The sequence below is a fragment of the Pteropus medius genome, unplaced genomic scaffold, assembly GCF_902729225.1.
Source record: "Pteropus medius unplaced genomic scaffold, Ma_sr-lr_union100, whole genome shotgun sequence".
Taxonomy (NCBI): domain Eukaryota; kingdom Metazoa; phylum Chordata; class Mammalia; order Chiroptera; family Pteropodidae; genus Pteropus; species Pteropus medius.
The window spans coordinates 171,896-189,546 of record NW_024352614.1 but is presented as its reverse complement, the minus strand read 5'-3'; the positions used below and the strand labels follow the sequence as shown (position 1 = coordinate 189,546).

General features: G+C 35.7%; 1 protein-coding gene across 3 annotated transcripts in view; it reads left to right on the top strand.

Moving 5' to 3' along the window:
* Window positions 1–16,535: 16,535 nt before the first annotated feature.
* The window catches only part of LOC120589495 (complement receptor type 2-like), a 124,281-nt gene continuing 123,165 nt past the window's right edge, over window positions 16,536–17,651 (top strand). For 2 of the 3 annotated variants that reach the window (XM_039847008.1, XM_039847007.1), the window contains exon 1: window positions 16,537–16,712. In XM_039847008.1, the coding sequence (XP_039702942.1) occupies window positions 16,637–16,712 (76 nt within the window). In that variant the 5' untranslated portion in view covers window positions 16,537–16,636. Of the gene's footprint in view, window positions 16,713–17,651 lie in introns of all 3 variants that reach the window. The other variant, XM_039847009.1, reaches the window with a different exon arrangement.

Genomic DNA, 17,651 nt, shown 5'->3' with positions numbered 1-17,651 from the left:
TTTCTAATATTTCACCATAAACAGTGGTATTTATTGAAGGTTTTTTGCATACTTTTGTTAAGAGAGTTCCTCTTAATTCCTATATATCTAACAGGGCTTTTAAAAAATTTATGGCTGTTGAAATATGCATTTTTTTGTGAGTCAATATTTAGATTGACTAAATATAGATTGGTAACCACCAATCTATCTGTTGTTTCTATGAAATCAGCTTTTCATTTATTTATTTATTTTTTTAGAATCCACATACAAGTGATACCATGCAGTATTTGTATTTCTCCATCTGGCTTATTTCACCAAAGATAATGTCCTCTAGGTTCATCTATTTTGTCATATGGATAAACATGGATAAATATCCATATGACATAGTCAATATTTTGTGAGTTTACGTTTGGTTGATCTTAATCTGTGAAAATTCTGATGACCTCCATTAAAGATACTTCCTCTGAAGAGGATTGTGTTTCCTTCAGTCAGAAGCCAGCGGATCACTTAGTGTTCTTTTAGGTTAGCCAGCTTAATTCATGAATTTTTAGGTCAATCACTTTGTGTAAATCCCTACACACAAAGCTTAGTCTCCTAGTTGTAGTAAAACTTGACATGTGCTCTCAGTGCAACCTGCCATTTGTGTATACTTATAACTCACTGCTCCAGTTTTAGTGTCATTTAGATTTTTTTTATTGGCCCCATTAGCAAAAACTTCTATGAAGTCTGTATTTTTATTGTAAACAATTTAAAAATCTTTCCAATACATACCCAATTTCTTAAGTGTAGTACAGTGGGATGATCATGTGAAGAATCTCCATCTCCCCACTCCATGAGATTCACGTATTTATTTATTCAACAAATTCCTCTTGAGTGTCTACCATGTGCCATTAATATTCTAGGAACCAGGGAGTTTGGTCATAGAAGAACAGATACACACACAAAAAATATGAGTGCATTCAAGAACAGCAGAAGCCACTGTGGTTGGGATTGTGGGAGTACGTAAGAAGGGGAAAGTAGCAGAAGATGAATTCACAGGTTAAAGGGAACCAGATCACATAGGATCACATAGGTTAGAGTTAAGACATCAGTTTTTACCTCGAATGAGACAGAAACTTATTGGAGGGTATGAAGCAAAAAGATTTTTTTTCCCCCAAAGGTTTAAATAAGATCGCTGGAAGATACTAGACACTCAGCATACTTACCTGCTGAATATTTGGGTTTTGGTGTTAGTGAGAGGTCTTTATTTGCAAAAGAATATATTGTGGAAATCCAGGAACGAGCACAAGAAAAAACACTAAATGTATCATGGGTTTACCTGTAAAATAAAGGAAATGATACAAATGCAAGAAAACATGAATGAATTACTTTGTAATCTCAGTACACATAAAGGCTTTCTCACTATGGCTCATGATCCAGATACAATAAAAGAAAAGATTGATAGCTTGACTACATAAATTTAAAAAAAAAAATGTTTATAAGGCAAAAAACACCATAAACACATTACTTGCACACCTATCAAAAGGACAAAAATTAGAAAGCTGGATGATGTTTAGGGTTGGCAAGGATGTTGTGGAGGCAGAAGAATCCTGGTTCACTGTTGGTAGGAGTGCAGACAGATGCAAGGGGTCCAATCAGTTGAATATACTTTATATCCCAATAATTCGGCTCCCAGGTGAATTTCCCCAAAAATTATCTTATAATTTCATTGATACATATATAAAGATGTTCATGATAGTACTGAAATAGTAAGAGTTAGAGGCAATCTGGGTGACCAACACTGGAGGTGTAGGTAAGTAAAATGTGGTACATGCAGCAGTAATGGATTAAGTGTACATTTAGCAAAATGGATGGATATTAAAAAATAGTCTCGAGTGAAAAAAAGATATAGAATAAAGCCTATAGCACAATGACACCTATGTAAATTAAGAGCAGATGCCTATAAAACAAAACTATACATTTTGCAACAACGCATGCAAATAAAAGAATACACATCAAACACATTAGAATGGCTGTTTATGGAGAGGAAGAAGAGACATGAGAGTGAAGAAGAAAGATACAAGCAAACATGGAGTCTTCTAAGGTTCATCTATAGGCTATTTTCTTTTTCTCCCAAGCACATGGGAGGATTGCACTTTCCTGCCCATCTCCACCCTATAGTTGGGCAAGTTCGTGGGATTAGTTCTCTCTGAAGAGTTGCCAGTGAAAGTAATGTATACCAATCCAAGAGCAGAACACTTAATTTCTGGTAGGAGATCATTCAGTGCTCTAGTTCCCCACTGCAAATGATAATCAAAGCACAAGTCAATCATCTATTGTAGGACACTTCAGTTGCTTCCATGTCCTGGCCACTGTAAATAGTGCTGCTATGAACATTGGTGTGCAAATATCTTTTCGGATATGGGATTTCAAGTCTTTGGGGTAAATACTCAGTAATGGGATTGCTGGATCATATGGTAGATCAATTCTTAGTTTTTGAGGCACCTTCACACTGTTTTCCATAGTGGCTGTACCAATTTGTAGTCCCACCAGCAGTGTATGAGGGTTCCGTTTTCTCCGCATCCTCTCCAACATTTGTTATTAATTGTTCTGTTGATTATAGCTATTATAAATGGTGTGAGATGGTATTGCATTGTGGTTTTGATTTGCATTTCCCCAATAGCTAACGATGTTGAGCATCTTTTCATATATTTCTTGGCCATTTGTATATCCTCTAGGGAGAAGTATCTGTTCAGTTCCTCTGTCCATTTTTTGTTGTATCGTTTGCTTTTTGTTGTTAAGTCGTATGAATTCTTTGTCTATTTTGGATATTAGGTCCTTATCGGAGGCATTGCTTGCAAATATATTTTCCTATTCGGATCTTGTCTCTTTAACTTGTTGACGGTTTCTTTTGCTGAGCAGAAGCTTTTTAGTTTGATGTAGTCCCATTCATTTATTTTACTTTTTACTTCCCTTGATTTTGAGGTCAAATTCATAAAATCCTCTTTAAGTCCAAGGTACTTGAGCTTAGATCCTATGTGTTCTTCTATGTATTTTATTGATTCCAGTCTTATATTCAGGTCCTTAATCCATTTTGAGTTAATTTTGCTGTGTGGTGATAGACAATAGTCTAGTTTCATTCTTTTGCAGGTGGCCTTCCAATTTTCCTAGCACCATTTATTGAAGAGGCTTTCCTTTCTCCACTGTATGTTTTTGGCCTTATTGACAAAAATTATTTGCCCATATAAATATGGGTTTACGTCTGGATTCTTGATTCTGTTCCACTGGTCCGTGTGTCTGCTTTGCTGCCAATACCATGCCATTTTGATTACTATCGCTTTGTAGTATAATTTGAAGTCAGGAAGAGTGATTCCTCCAGCCTCATTCTTTGTTCTCAGGATGGCTTTGGCAATTTGGAGTCTTTCGTGCTTCCATATAAATCTGATGATTTTTTTGTTCTATTTGTTTAAAAAATGCCGATGGGATTTTGATGGGGATTGCATTAGATCTGTATGATGTTTTAGGTAATATGGTCATTTTAAGTATGTTGCTTCTTCCAATCCAAGAACACAGAATATCTTTCCATTTCTTTGTATCGTCTTCAATTTCTTTTAATAGAGTCGTAGTTTTCACTATACAGGTCCTTCACATTTTGTTAAATTTATTCCTAAGAATTATATTCTTTTTGTTGCAATTGTAAAAGGAATTATTTTTTCCACTTCTTTTTCTGATGCTTCATTATTAGAGTATAGGAAAGCTATGGATTTTTGAACGTTGGTTTTTTATCCAGAGACTTTACTGTATTTGCTTATTGTTTCTAGTAGCGTTCTTGTGGAGTCTTTAGGGTTTTCTATATAGAGAATCATGTCATCCGCAAACAGTGAGTTTGATTTCTTCGTTTCCTATTTGGATGCCTTTTATATCTTTCTCTTGCCCGATTGCACTTGCTAGGACCTCCAATGTTATATTGAATAGCAGTAGCGATAGTGGAAAGTTTTGCCTTGTTCCTGATCTTAGAAAGGTTTTTAGTTTTTCACCATTAAGTATAATGTTGGCTGAGTCTCTGTCATATATAGCTTTTATTATGTTAAGGTACTTCCCTTCTATACCGATTTTGTTAAGTGTTTTTGATCATAAATGAATGCTGTATCTTGTCGAAGGCTTTTTCTGCATCTATTAATATGATCATATGATTCTTATTTTTTAATTTGTTTATGCATTGTATTACATTGAACGATTTGCATATGTTGAACCATCCCTGTGCCTCTGGGATGAAGCCCACTTGATCGTGGTGCATAATCTTTTTAATATGTCGCTGTATTTGGTTCACTAGTATCTTATTTAGCATTATGATCAGAGAATATGGTTGGTATGATTTCAACCCTCTTACATTTGTTGAGGCTATTTCTGTGTCTCAGAATGTGGTCGATTCTTGAGAATGTTTCATGTGCAAGAATGTATAAGCAGCTGTTTTGGGATAGAAGGCTCTGTCAATGTCAATTATGTTCAGTTGGTCTAATGTGTCATTTAAGGATGTTATTTCCTTATTGATATTCTGTTTGAATGATCTGTCCATATCTGACAGTGGGGTATTTAGGTCCCCTACTACCAGAGTGTTTTGGTCTGTTTCTCCCTTTAGTTCTGTTAGTAATTCCTTTACATATTTCAGGGCTCCCTGATTGAAAGCATAGATATTAATAAGTGTTATGTCTTCTTGGTGCATGATTCCATTTATCCTTATGAAGTGGACCTCAGTATCTTTCTTTACCTTTTTTATTTTGAAGTCTATTTCGTCCGATATTAGTACCGCTACTCCCGCTTTTCTCTGAATACCATTTGCTTGAAATATCATTTTCCACCCTTTCACTTTGAGTCTATATTTGTCTTTGGAGCTGAGATATGTCTCCTGAAGGCAGCATATTTGCATTTACATTTTGGGTGATTATTGAAATATGATGTCTTCTTATAGCCATTTTAACTTTTGCTTTTTGGTAGCTTGGTGTTTCCACTGTTTCCTTGTCCTTGTGCTTCTGTTTTTTTCATTTTGGTTGGGTTTTGTGGGTTTTGCCTCTGGTTCTTCTTCTTTTATGTTACATACTTCAGTTCTGAATCTTTGGTGTGTGGTTCCCATTACGAATATGAAAAGATAGTTATATATATACAGTCGTCCATTTTCTTCTGTGTGTGCCTTATCTCCTTTCCCATTTGTGAATTTGGATCTTTGAATCCTCTCCTTTTCAGTCATTGTTGTCTCAATTTGTTCTTATGTATGTTGAACGTTCTTTACTATCTTGCTATAGCAATTCTCTTCTTATTATTTAAGCTTATAGTAAGGATTGCACTCCTCTGCTTCTATTTGCCTGATAGTCACTTTACTCCTAACTATGTATTTATTTATTTTGTTTTGTTTTGTTTTTTATTTTATTTTAAGTGAGCTGACCCCTTTCAGTATTTCCTGTAGTGCAGGCCTCATAGTGGAGAATTCCCTCAATTTTTGTCTGTCTGGAAATGTCTTAATTTCTCCTTCATATCTAAAGGAGAGCTGGATACATTATTCTAGGCTGGTAGTTTCTTTCATTTAATAGTTTGATATTTGATTCCACTTTTTCTGGTTTGTAAGGTTTGTGCTGAGAAGTCCAACAATAATTTAATGGGTTTTCCTTTACAAGTTACCATCTTCTTTTCCCTGGCTGCCGTGACTTCTGTCTTTGTCGTTGATTTTTGATAACTTTAATACAATGTCTGGGCGAAGGCCTTTTTGGGTTGAGATAATTGGGTGTTCTGTTGACTTCTTGAGTTCCAAGCTCCAGCTCATTCCTTAGATTTGGGAAATCTCATTCACCATTTGTCTAAAAATGCTTTCTAATTTCTGCTCCTTTTCCTCGCCTTTGGTAATTCCCATTATTCTCATGTTTTCTCTCTTGATAGTATCAGCTAGTTCTTGTATTTCTCTTTCACTATTTTTCATTCTTTGCTTTCTCTCTTCTTCCTTCTGATTTATTTCTAGATTTCTGTCTTGGATATCACTGATCCTTTCCTCCATTAGGTCAACTCTGTTTCCAAAGCTTGCTATTTCATTTTTCAACTCTTGCAGTGTGTTCTTCATCTCTAGAAGTTCTATTTGGTTCCTTTTGAGGGTTTCAATGTCCTTGCTCTGCTCTCTAATTGTTTTTTCAATTCCTGAAAATGTTGATTTGAGTTGTTTTGGATATCACTGAGTTTTTTCAGAAGTACCATCTTGAATTCTCTGTCATTTAAGTCGCATATTTCTATGTCTTTAGGCTTATTTTCTGGAGATTTTTTTCTTTCTTTCAGAGATGGCTTGTCACTTAGTTTGTTCATAGTGTTTAATGGGCTATTTTTCTGCCTGGGCATTAATGGAAGTGTATTCTGTTGATTTTCCAGAAAGAAGATTTATTATATAAAAGTCTCTCTTTAGCCTACAAAGAAGGCACTTTTCTTTTGGTTTCCAGTATGTGGCGTCTAAGCCTCTTGGATCCCTGCTTTATATGAAGCCTAAATGTCTTTTTTTATTTTCTTGTAGATATTTAATCACACTTGCTACTCTCAATTCCAGTCCCTGTCAGTGTTAGCAACAGTTTCAGTAGCATTTGCCTAGATTCCCCTGGAGCTTTGCGGTGATTGGTCTCGGAGGGTATGGGGGGAGGGGCCCTTTGGGTTGAGGGTCTAGGGCTGCAGCTCAGCCTCAGTTTTGCAAATAGGATTGGTAAATTCAACTGTTATTTCTCTGCAGTCCCGTCCTACTTCTTTGCTTTCTTCTGATGACTGGGCCTTGCTGCCGGCTGCTAGAAGTTCCGGCACTTCCAGGCGGACTGATCAGGGAAGTGTCCACACCTTCACCCTTCCCCTTCCTCCTGCAAGGAGCTCCGGCAGCTGTGAGAGGCAGCTTCTTTATTTCTCCCAGTCTACTGCCCGATACCTGGGGTTCTGACCTGTGGTAGTTCTTATGCGCAGATCCCACACTGAGACATGCTGGTGTGCAGTTTGGGTGTTTTTTGTTGAGTTTTAGATGTTCAGCTTATTGATGTTTCAAGGAGAGAGATCTGAGGACGTCTCTCACTCTGCTATGTTTCCCTGCCTTCTCTCACCCGTTCAATCTTAAAATAAATAAGCAAATAAATGAAATCAAAAGATAATTGACTGAGAGAAAACATCTTCAAAAAATGATAGAAAAATGAACAAAAATATGAACAGATAATTACCAAAAGAATAAAAACTTAAAATGGCTATTAAACCTAGACATAATAAGCTAACTCATAATAAGAGGAATGCAAATTAAAAATACACTGAGATACAATTTCTTATCTATTAGATTGGTTAAAATTTTAAGCTATAATGACAACACACTTGATTAACAGGTACTCGTATACATTCCAGTTGGGAATCTATATTGATACAATTCATATTGAGAGAATTCTGCAATAGCTAACTAAATATGTATTTACCTTCTAAACCAAGAATTCCACTTCTAAAGATTTGTACTGAAGATACACTTCCAACAATAGGAAAAGTAATATGCACAAAATTGTTCTTCACATGACATAGAATTGCAAAATATTAAATATAACCTAAATGTTTATATATAGGAAAATGGTTGAAAAAAACTATGGTACATCTACATAATGAGGTACTATAAGCTGTAAAAGAATGAGGACTATCTCTGAACTTATACGGAGTAAATTCCAGCATATCTGTTAAGTGAAAAAAAGCACAGAGCAAAAAAGTACCTATAGTATAATAAAGTACCTAATATATAATAAGGAGAAATAAGAAGACATATATGTGTCTGCTCATTTGGGAAAAATTAAAAGACAGATAAGCCAGAAACTACTGAAATTGGATACTTATGAAAGGTGGGTGGAAATAGAGTGGAAAGAAAGATAATGGGTATAGAAGTGATGCACAGAAGTGGCATTTCTCTGATCATATCTTTTTATATAGTCCTGATATTTGGAACTATGTTAATGTTTCACTTATGCAAAAATTAAAAATTGAAAAAGAATAGGAAGAAACCTAAAATGAAATACAAATAGAACAAATAAATCTAGCTGCATAATATAACCACACCGAAATGGGTGGCGCGGTAATTAGTCCAGGTAACTTTTGAACAAAGCAATGTTATTTTTATGCTCTCAGGTTGAAAACAAGCCAAAACTTGGCTACTGGACACACAATGCAATATATAGATGATGTATTATTGATTTGTACACTTGAAACCTATATAATTTTATTAACAATGTCACCCAGATAAATTTAATAAAAAATAAAATAACTAAAACTTTAAAAAAAAACTTTAAAAACTTAGTAGGTTTGCTTTCACCATGGTATAGGATTAGCAATTCTAAAACAACTTTCTGTGTGTTCTAAGATTAGGCAAAAAAAGTTAATCTATTATGGGTAATGAAACTATGTATTTTACTGTTAGAGAAAGAAGTCACAAATATGGAAAGAGGGAAGGTTATGTTATCTATGGTATTGAACTGGAATGTAAAGAATTGATATAGAATTTATGAGATATATAAACATAGATATAAATAGATTCAAATAGACATAGAAACAGGTATATATACACATGAATTTCCTAGCACTGCCTTCCGAGAGGACACAGAAGCAATGATACTCCAATAGTAATGAACATAATTAGCATCTAGATCTTGGTTTTCAAATACCATTCTCTGCTAAAAAGGACTAGCACTCTTTGGAGAAATGACAAGTTCCAGCACTGGGTCTGAAAAAATACAAGATAAGCCTGGGACATCTTGTTTTGCAGAAAGAAAGAGCTTAAAGAAATGAGGGGAATTGGTCAATATGACACGAGCTAATTTGAGGACTCCTATTAGCCAAATTGGGGCAATCTGACCACCAAAATAAATAATGGTAATAATAAATAATGACCCACTGAATAAATGAAATCTATATATTGATATAGACATTGAATCCATTTTGATATAGATAAATAAGTGAAATGAGAAAGAAGGAAAGCTTTCCTTTATAATAGAATGCCAATAAATGAATATAGTAATAACAACTGAATGAGAAAAAATACCATGTAGCAACTATCGTAGTAAGCATTGATTTAGGCAAGGATTATCTGAAATACTAAATACCAAAATTAGTGGTGAAAATTGAGACATTTACATAGTTTTAAAGTATCTCCTGATAAAATGCTTATTAATTACAAAGGAAAATAGTAACTTTATGTTAGAGAAATCTAGCAAACACCACCTTAACTGAGTGATCAAAGTTAAACCATCAGCAACAGGATAAACAGACAATATATGCCTCCTGATATAATGCACTGAAAAAAACCACAACATTCCTTCTGTGATGTTTCTTCCAAGAAGGCATAACCTGGATCTAGACATAAAGAAATATCAGACAAAACCAAATTGAGGCATGTGGTAGCCAGCCTCCAGGATGGCCCCAAGTGATCCCTGCCTCCTGGTATTTCCATTCACGTACAGTGCCTACTTACACTAAAAAGGGCTACTCTGCACATCTTTATTATATGAGCGAGCAAGAGAGAGAGAGAGAGAGAGCGAGAAGAGAGAAGAGAGAGAGAATTTTATTATAAGACGTTGGCACATACAATTATGGAGGCTGACAAGTCCCAAGATCTGTAAGGTGAGTTGGCAAGCTGAAGCCTAGGAGAGCCAAAGTGTAGCTCTTGTCTGAAGGCCAGCAGGCTTGAGACCTAGGAAGATCTTACTTTTCAGTTTGAATCTGAAAGCAAAAATAAACAAACAAATAAACAAAACAATGTCCTGGTTTGAGGATAGTCAGACAGGAGGAACTCTAGCTTACTCATGGAATTCCTTTTACATCTATTCGGGCCTTCAACTGATTGGATGAGGCCCACCCACATAAGACTGTTTTACTCAGTCTACTGATTTAAATGTTAATCTCAGGGTTTTCGGTATAAAATGGTGACATAGAAGTCTTCTGAATTCACCTCCTCCCATAGACAGGCCAAATCTAAGCTACATATGGAACAATTCCCTCTGATAAAAATCCATAAACCAGCTGAGTGACACCTATACTGGAAAAATAAGGAAAAAACCCCTCATCAAAATGAGTAAAAAAGGCTAAGACATAATCTTTCCATAAAACTCATCCCTAGTACAGTGACATATTATTGGGAGTAAACTCAGTTGCCAGCTTCTTCCTGAAGAGCAAAGGGTTTGGACCCAATATCTAGCACTCTAACTTTTAAGACTTCCACCGGAGGGATGGGCCCCCAAAAAACTAGCTCTGAAAGCTTACATCCATGAGACCCACAAGGTTATAACAAACTAAGAGACAGTTCTTAAAATGTTCACATGGACTCATTGTGGCTATCTTCCTAATGCTCAGCTGAGAGGCAATGGAAAAAATGCCCATCTCCCTGTCTTTCTGGAAGGTCTACTTGCATATCTTAAAAGTTGTATGCAGATCAAGCTTCTATTTTAACACACATCTAGAGATAGACTGCAATCCTCTCTGTCGACCAGGGAGACCTATGAGTCCCATCTCCACCTTTCCCCTCTGGCCAGCTCCAGGTCACTGATGTCACCCTAGAAAGAGCTTGTGTATACATCTAATACCCTGGCTTTGTGGCTGCCACCCAAGGGACAAACTCCTTGATGGCCAGGCTCTGTGGCCAGTGCTGCTTGAGTTCCAGATCCCAAAGGACTGCAGCAAACAATGAAACAGTTCTTAACCAGCTGTCTTTCCAGGGCTCAGACAGAAATTCCCAGCTCCATCTTTTCCTAAACCACTGAGAGCACCAGAACAAACAAACAAAAAAAGTGGCTTGGGCAATCACAAAGATTTGAGAGGTGACCAAGAGACAGGGTTGGGATGAATGATAAGGTTCATCTCCTACATAAGACCACTCTCAAGACTGGAAGAGGTTGCTGTTTCATCTAATGCACCAACAGCAAGTCAAGGAAAATGAAGAAACAGGAATATATCACATACAAAAGAATATGACAAACTCAAAAATAGACTTTAATGAATGATAAAGAGTTCAAAATAATTGACATAAAGATGCTCACTGAGATCAGGAGAACAATGCATGAACAAAGAGAAAATTTAAACAAAGAGATGGAAAATATAAGAAAGAGTAAAAAATAAATCATAAAGCTGAAGAATCCAATAACTAAACTAAAAAATTCAGTAGAAGGGTTTAATATCAGATTAAATCAAGTAGAAGAAAGGATCAGCAAACTGATAAAAAAAAAAAAAGACAGTGGAATTAATCCAATAAAAGGAGGAAAAGAAGAAAAGAAATAAAAATATTGAGGATAACTTAAGGGGCACCATCAACTGGATCAATATGCACATTAGAGGAGATTATTATAGAAGGAAAAGAGAGAGAGAGGGACATAAAGCTTATTCAAAAAATCATAGATGAAAAGTTCCCTAACCCGGAGAAAGAAACAGATATCAGATCCAGGAATACCATAGATTTCTAAAGATTAATTCAAAGAGACCCAAATCAAGATACATTATAATTAAACTGTCAAAAGTTAAAGACAAGGAGAGATCCTTAAAAGCATGACAAGAAAAACATGTTACATACAAGGGAACTCCCATAAGACAATTAGCAGATTTTTAGGCAGAAACTTCTAGCCAGAAGGGAGTGGCATGATATACTCAAGTGCTGGGGAAAAATAACAAACCTTCCAACCAAGAATACTCTACCCAGCAAAGCTGTCCTTGAGAATTGAAGGAGAGATAGAGATTTCCAGACATGCAAAAGACGAAGTAATTAATAACAACAAGACCAGTCTTACAAAAAATGTTAAAAGAACTTCTTCAAGCTGAAATAAAAGGGTGCAAAATAGTAACAGAACATATGAACTTATAAATCTCACTGGTAAAGATAAATATATAATTAAATTCAGAATACTCTAATGTTGTAATGGTGGTAGATAAATCACTTATAAATCTAGTATGAACGTAAAAAGACAAAAGTAATAAAAATAACTACATAATATTTGTTAGTGGATACACAGGTAAAAAATGTAAATGATGATGTCAAAAACATAAAGCATTAGTGGGGGAGAGTAAAAATATAGAACTTTAGCATGTGTTCAAACAAGTTATTATCAGATAAAAATAGGCAGTTATAAATCTAAAGTGTTTTATATAAGCCTCATGGTAACCAAGGAGCGAAACTCTATAATAGATCCACAAAAGATAAAGAAAAAGGAGTCTAAGCATACTACTACAGAAAATCATTAAGTCACAAAGAGATAAAGAGAAGAAAAGAACACAGGAACTACAAAACAGCAGAAAGCAATGAACAAAATGGCAATAGTAAGTCCATACCTCTCAATAATTACTTTAAGTGTAAATGGACTTTATACTGGAAGTCCTAGTCAGAGTAATTCATCAAAAAAAAAAAAAGAGGTATTTAAATCAGTCAAGAACAAGAGATAAGAGGCATTCAGATCAGAAAGGAAAAAGTAGAACTGTGTCTATTTGCAGATGACATGATATTATATATAGAAACCCTAAAGACTCTACTAAAAATTCTTAGAACTAATAATTAATTCAATAGAGTTTCAGGATACAAAAATATATTACATTTCTATACGCTAACAACAAACTATCAGAAAGAAAATAAGAAAACAATATTATTTACAATTGCATCACAAAAAATCAAATACTTAGGAAAAACTTTAGCCAGGGAGTTAAAAGATCTATACTAAGACACTGATGAAAGAAATTGAAGAAGATACCAAAAAATGGAAAGATATTCTGTGCTCATGGATAAGAAGAATTAATATTGTTATGTCCATAGTACCCAAGGTGATCTACAGATCCAATGCAATCCCTATATAAATTCCAATAACATTTTTCACATAAATAGAAAAAATCCTAAAATTTGTATGGAACCCACAAAAGACCCCAAGTAGTCAATGCAATCTTGAGAAGGAAGAACAAAGCTGGAGGCATCACACTTTCTGATTTCAAACTATATCACAAAGCTATAAAAATCAAAACAGTATGGTATTGGCATAAAAAAAGATATATAGATCAATGAAATAGAATAGAGTATCCAGAAATACACCCAAGAATACATGGTCAATTAATTTATGAAAAAGGAGACAAGAATATAGATGAGAGAAGGATGATATTTTCAATAAATAGTGTCGGTCCCACTTGACAGTCACATGCAAAAGAATGGAACTGTACTGCTATCTTACTATATAAACAAAAAATCAACAGAAAATGGATTAAAGACTTGAACATAAGACCTAAAAACATTAAACTCCTAGAAGAAAACATAGCGGGTAAGCTCCTTGACATTGGTCTTGGCAATTATTTTTCACATTTGACAACAAAAGCAAAGGCAACAGAAGCAAACATAAACAAGTGCGACTACACCAAACTAAAAGCTCTGAACGGTAAAAATGCAAAGTTGTTCAACATCACTAATCATCAAGTGTGAGATATATATTCACACTTGATAGAATGGCTAGCATCAAAAAGATAAGAGATAACAAGTGTTGGAGAGGGTATGTATAAAAGGGAACCCTTGTAGTCTATTGATGGGAATGTAAATTGGTGCAGCCACTATGGAAAACAGTATGGCAATTCCTCAAAAAATTAAAAAAAAAAAAAAAAAAAAAAAAAAAAAAAAAAAAAAAATGGAAGACATAAATCCAAATATATGAACAATAAAATTAAATGTCTACCAGATTAAAAAGTTCAATAAAAATACACATGTTTTCTGAGTGCATGAAATGCAAGAACTATATTCTGTCTGCAGGAAACACAGAGTAGATTCAAAATATAAATAAAATGTGAGAAGGTTTTAAAAACTGAAAAATGTTAACATGTAAAAACCACACACAAAAAAATAGAACTACCATATGATCCAGCATTTTCACTTCTGGGGATATATCTGAAGGAAAAGAAATCACTATCTCGAAGAGATGGATAAATGGATAAAGAAAATACAATACATGCAAACAATGGAATATTATTCAACCATTAAAAAGAAGAAAATCTTGCCATTTGTGACAACTTAGATGGACCTTGAGGGCATTGTGCTAAGTGAAATAAGTCAGACAGAGAAAGACAAATATACAGTGATCTCACTTATGTGCAGAATCTAGCAAAACAGAACTCATGGGAACAGAGAGCAGATTGGTGGTTGCCAAAGATGGAGGGCAGATAGTGGGGAAAATGAGTGAAGGTGGTCAAAAGACACAAACTTCCTGTTATAAGGTAAGTTTTGGGGATGTAATGTACAACATGTTGACTATAGTTAACAATATAATAATACTATATTGTATATTTGAAAGTCAATAAGAGAATAGATCTTAAAAGTTCTCATCATAAAAAAAAATATAACATGTAGATGATGATAATTAACTAACCTTACTGTGGTAATCATTTCACGATATATATATTTCAAGTCATTTAAGATATTTCATATCTTAAACTAATATAATATTGTCAATTATATCTCAATAAAACCAGAGAAAAAAACAAAATGGAAATAATAAAAATAAATCTATTAGTTACCACTACAAAATATGTTAATCTCATTCAAAACACCCCCCAGAAAGCCTCAGAATAATGTTTGACCATATTTCTGGACACTCTATAGCCCAGTCATGTCAACACATAAAATTAACCATCATAGTATCCAATAGGATATTGTGAGAATGACATAGTGTAACTTCTGAGGATAGATTATAAAAGATATTGTGGCTTCTGCATTTTTCTCTTGTTCTGATGTAGGGAGCTAAAGCTCCCAAAATTCAAAAGAGTGCATGGATTATCTCGGGAGGCCTGCTTGCATAAAAAAGGGAAAAGGCTGGTTCTGAGAAATTCTAGGAAGAAGAAGATTAAGTATAGAAAAAGGGAGTGTCAAAGGGAGTGTCAAAGGAAGTGTCGATTGTACCTCGATCTTCAGGATGTTACTTTAACTATGTTATCTTGGGATACACAAAGGAACAGATTATGTATAAAAAGGAGCATAAGGAATAAACTCGGAGAGACAGTTGTGAGATCTGTTCTCCCTCCTGCACTCTGTCTGTCTTCTCTTTTTTCTCAGTTCCCGCTCCCCCATTCAGGTACCTGGTTTGACTTGGTCGGCTGGTTTCTGACATTCTGGGAGAAGAACTAGAATCAGCCACTATGTCAAAAAGACACTCAAATAACCCTATGATGAGGTCTTTATGGTGAGGATATGATGCCTCCAGTAAACAGCCATGTCAGCGAGTCATCTTAGACATGGACCCTCTAGTCCCAGCCAAGCCTTCAGATGGCTGCAGTTCTAGCTGATGTTTTGACTGCAGTTTCATGAGAGATCTCAAGCCAGAACCACCTAGCTAAGCTGATTTTGAATTCCTGACACACAGAAACTGTGAGATAATAAATTTTTATTCTTATTTTAAATCAATAAGTTTAGAATAATTCATTACTATGTAATAGATAACTAATTTCAAAGTCATTCTACCAAAATAATTACTATATACTCTTCGAATATATCAAGGTCATGAAAAAGAAGTGGGAAAAAAAAAAAAGCCCAAAGGCTCTTTTTCAGATTGGAAATGAGAAAAGAAGACATAATCAAATGCAATGTGTGATCCTTAGAATGATTTGGACTAGGAAGAAAAATGTGTGTGTGTGTGTGTGTGTGTGTGTGTGTGTGTGAGTGTATGTGTATTTGCTATAATTGAGATTATTGAGATGAATGGAGAAATTTGAATAGAGTCTGTCGCTTAGATAATAGTATTATATTTATATTAATTTCATGTTTTTGCTCATTTCACTGTAGTTACGGAAGAGAATGTTCTTATTTTTAGGAAATACACACTGTAGTATGTAGAGAAGTGTCATGCCTGTAACTAATCTCAAACAGTTCCAAAGTAAAAATTATATAATTACATAATTATATATGTAAATATATACGTACATATATAACTATCTGTATCTATCTAGCTATCTAGTCATCCAAAGTGAGTGACAGAGAATGATAAAACAGTGAAATGTTAACATTTGGGATATATATATATATATATATGCATATATATATTTTTTGTATTATTCTTACCACTTTTCTGTAGGAATTATTTCAAAATAAACAGAACATAGTAGAAGTTGCTGCTGTTCCTAAGTTTCCTAGGTAAACTGTTTCTAGGTAAACTGAATCATTAAACTGTTTCTTCAAGCTGAGGGTTAAAATGAATTTAGTGATTCCAAGCCAGAATTTTTAAAAAGACTAGAAAAGGAGAAGGAAATGGATGGGAAGGATAGTTAGATCATTGTAAATTAGTAAGGGTGGTTACTATTTTGTGAAATTTTTGTTTCAGTTCTCCAGAGAGGCAAATATGGACTCACTGAGTTTGCTGCACAGTCAAAATGCTGGAAAAACCACTGCACGGAGGGCTAGAGTTTGAGCCAACGACGACTGGGCGAGTTTCTCTGCTCCCCCGCCCTTCGCTGCCTAGGCCACCCTCACCCGGACGAGCGACCCGCCCCCAGACAGTCTGCAGGTGTGCGCACAAAGCTAGCACGTGGTGCCAGACACTATTTAAGGGCCCACCTTCCCTTGCTTGCAGCTGCCTCCTGCTCCAGTCTTGTTCTTCCGGAGCTGCCGGAGGCTCGAGGGTCTCGAAACGCATCTCGCCGTTGGGGCTGCCGCCGTGGCATGGGCTCCGCGGGCCTGCTCTGGATTTCCTTGGCTCTCGTCACGCCAGGGGTCCTCGTTGAGGCGGAGCGCAAAGGTAGGGATACGTCTGGGGCAGGGATGGCCTCCGTGCCCCGATGCAAAGCAGAGTTTAAAGCGAGAAGGCGGGGACAGTGTCGGATGCTTGCCTGCCACTCGCTCGTTTGGGGGGACTCCCGCGATTTCTTGGTTCTTAATGTCCTCACTTGCGCCTCCCCGGGCTGGAACTACCAGAACTAGAGGCTGCATCACAGAGGGGCACTGTATGATCTACCTCGTGTGGCAGGTGGAGTGCTTGTCTGTCCTCTCCGGGTTCCCAGCCCCCGAGTCTCAGCAGGTGCTCCTCGCTCTCGCCCTCCGGAGGTCTGCTATAGATACGGTGGCCACGTAAACAAAAACTACCCTTGATTGGCGCAAAGACCGCAGCACGCTCCTCTAGGCATGGGAGTTTCTGCAACCTCTGAACTCGCTCCTGCCCAGTAAAAGCAGCAGATCCTCCTTCTTCCTTCCCTGAGTAAGAATAATGTCTGGTTCCCAGGCATGGTTCATTTATGTATGTACGTGTGTGTGTGTGTGTGTGTGTGTGTGTGTGTGTGTGTAATGAATATGTATATATGTATTTATATATGTATATAAGATATATATTTATATATTTGTATGTGTGTATCTATGTGTGTATACACATATATGTATATATGTATATATGTATGTATATATGTATATGTGTATATATATTTTTTGATGTATATAGTTGACTTGATGTGATGTTGTTAAAGAGATCTTAAACGATAAACTCCTGGAGTAATTAAGAAAAGTTGAGACGTGCATTAAAACTACAGTTGTCTTTGCGTTATTTACCTTCTGTAATGATGAGGGCTCCAGAAGGTCTCATTTGACATTTATTATAATCTTCCCCCCCCTCCTGATTGGGGTAATTTTAAAGAAATATTACAGTTCGTTAAGATTAGAGTCTCTTGCAATAAGATAGATCTAACTT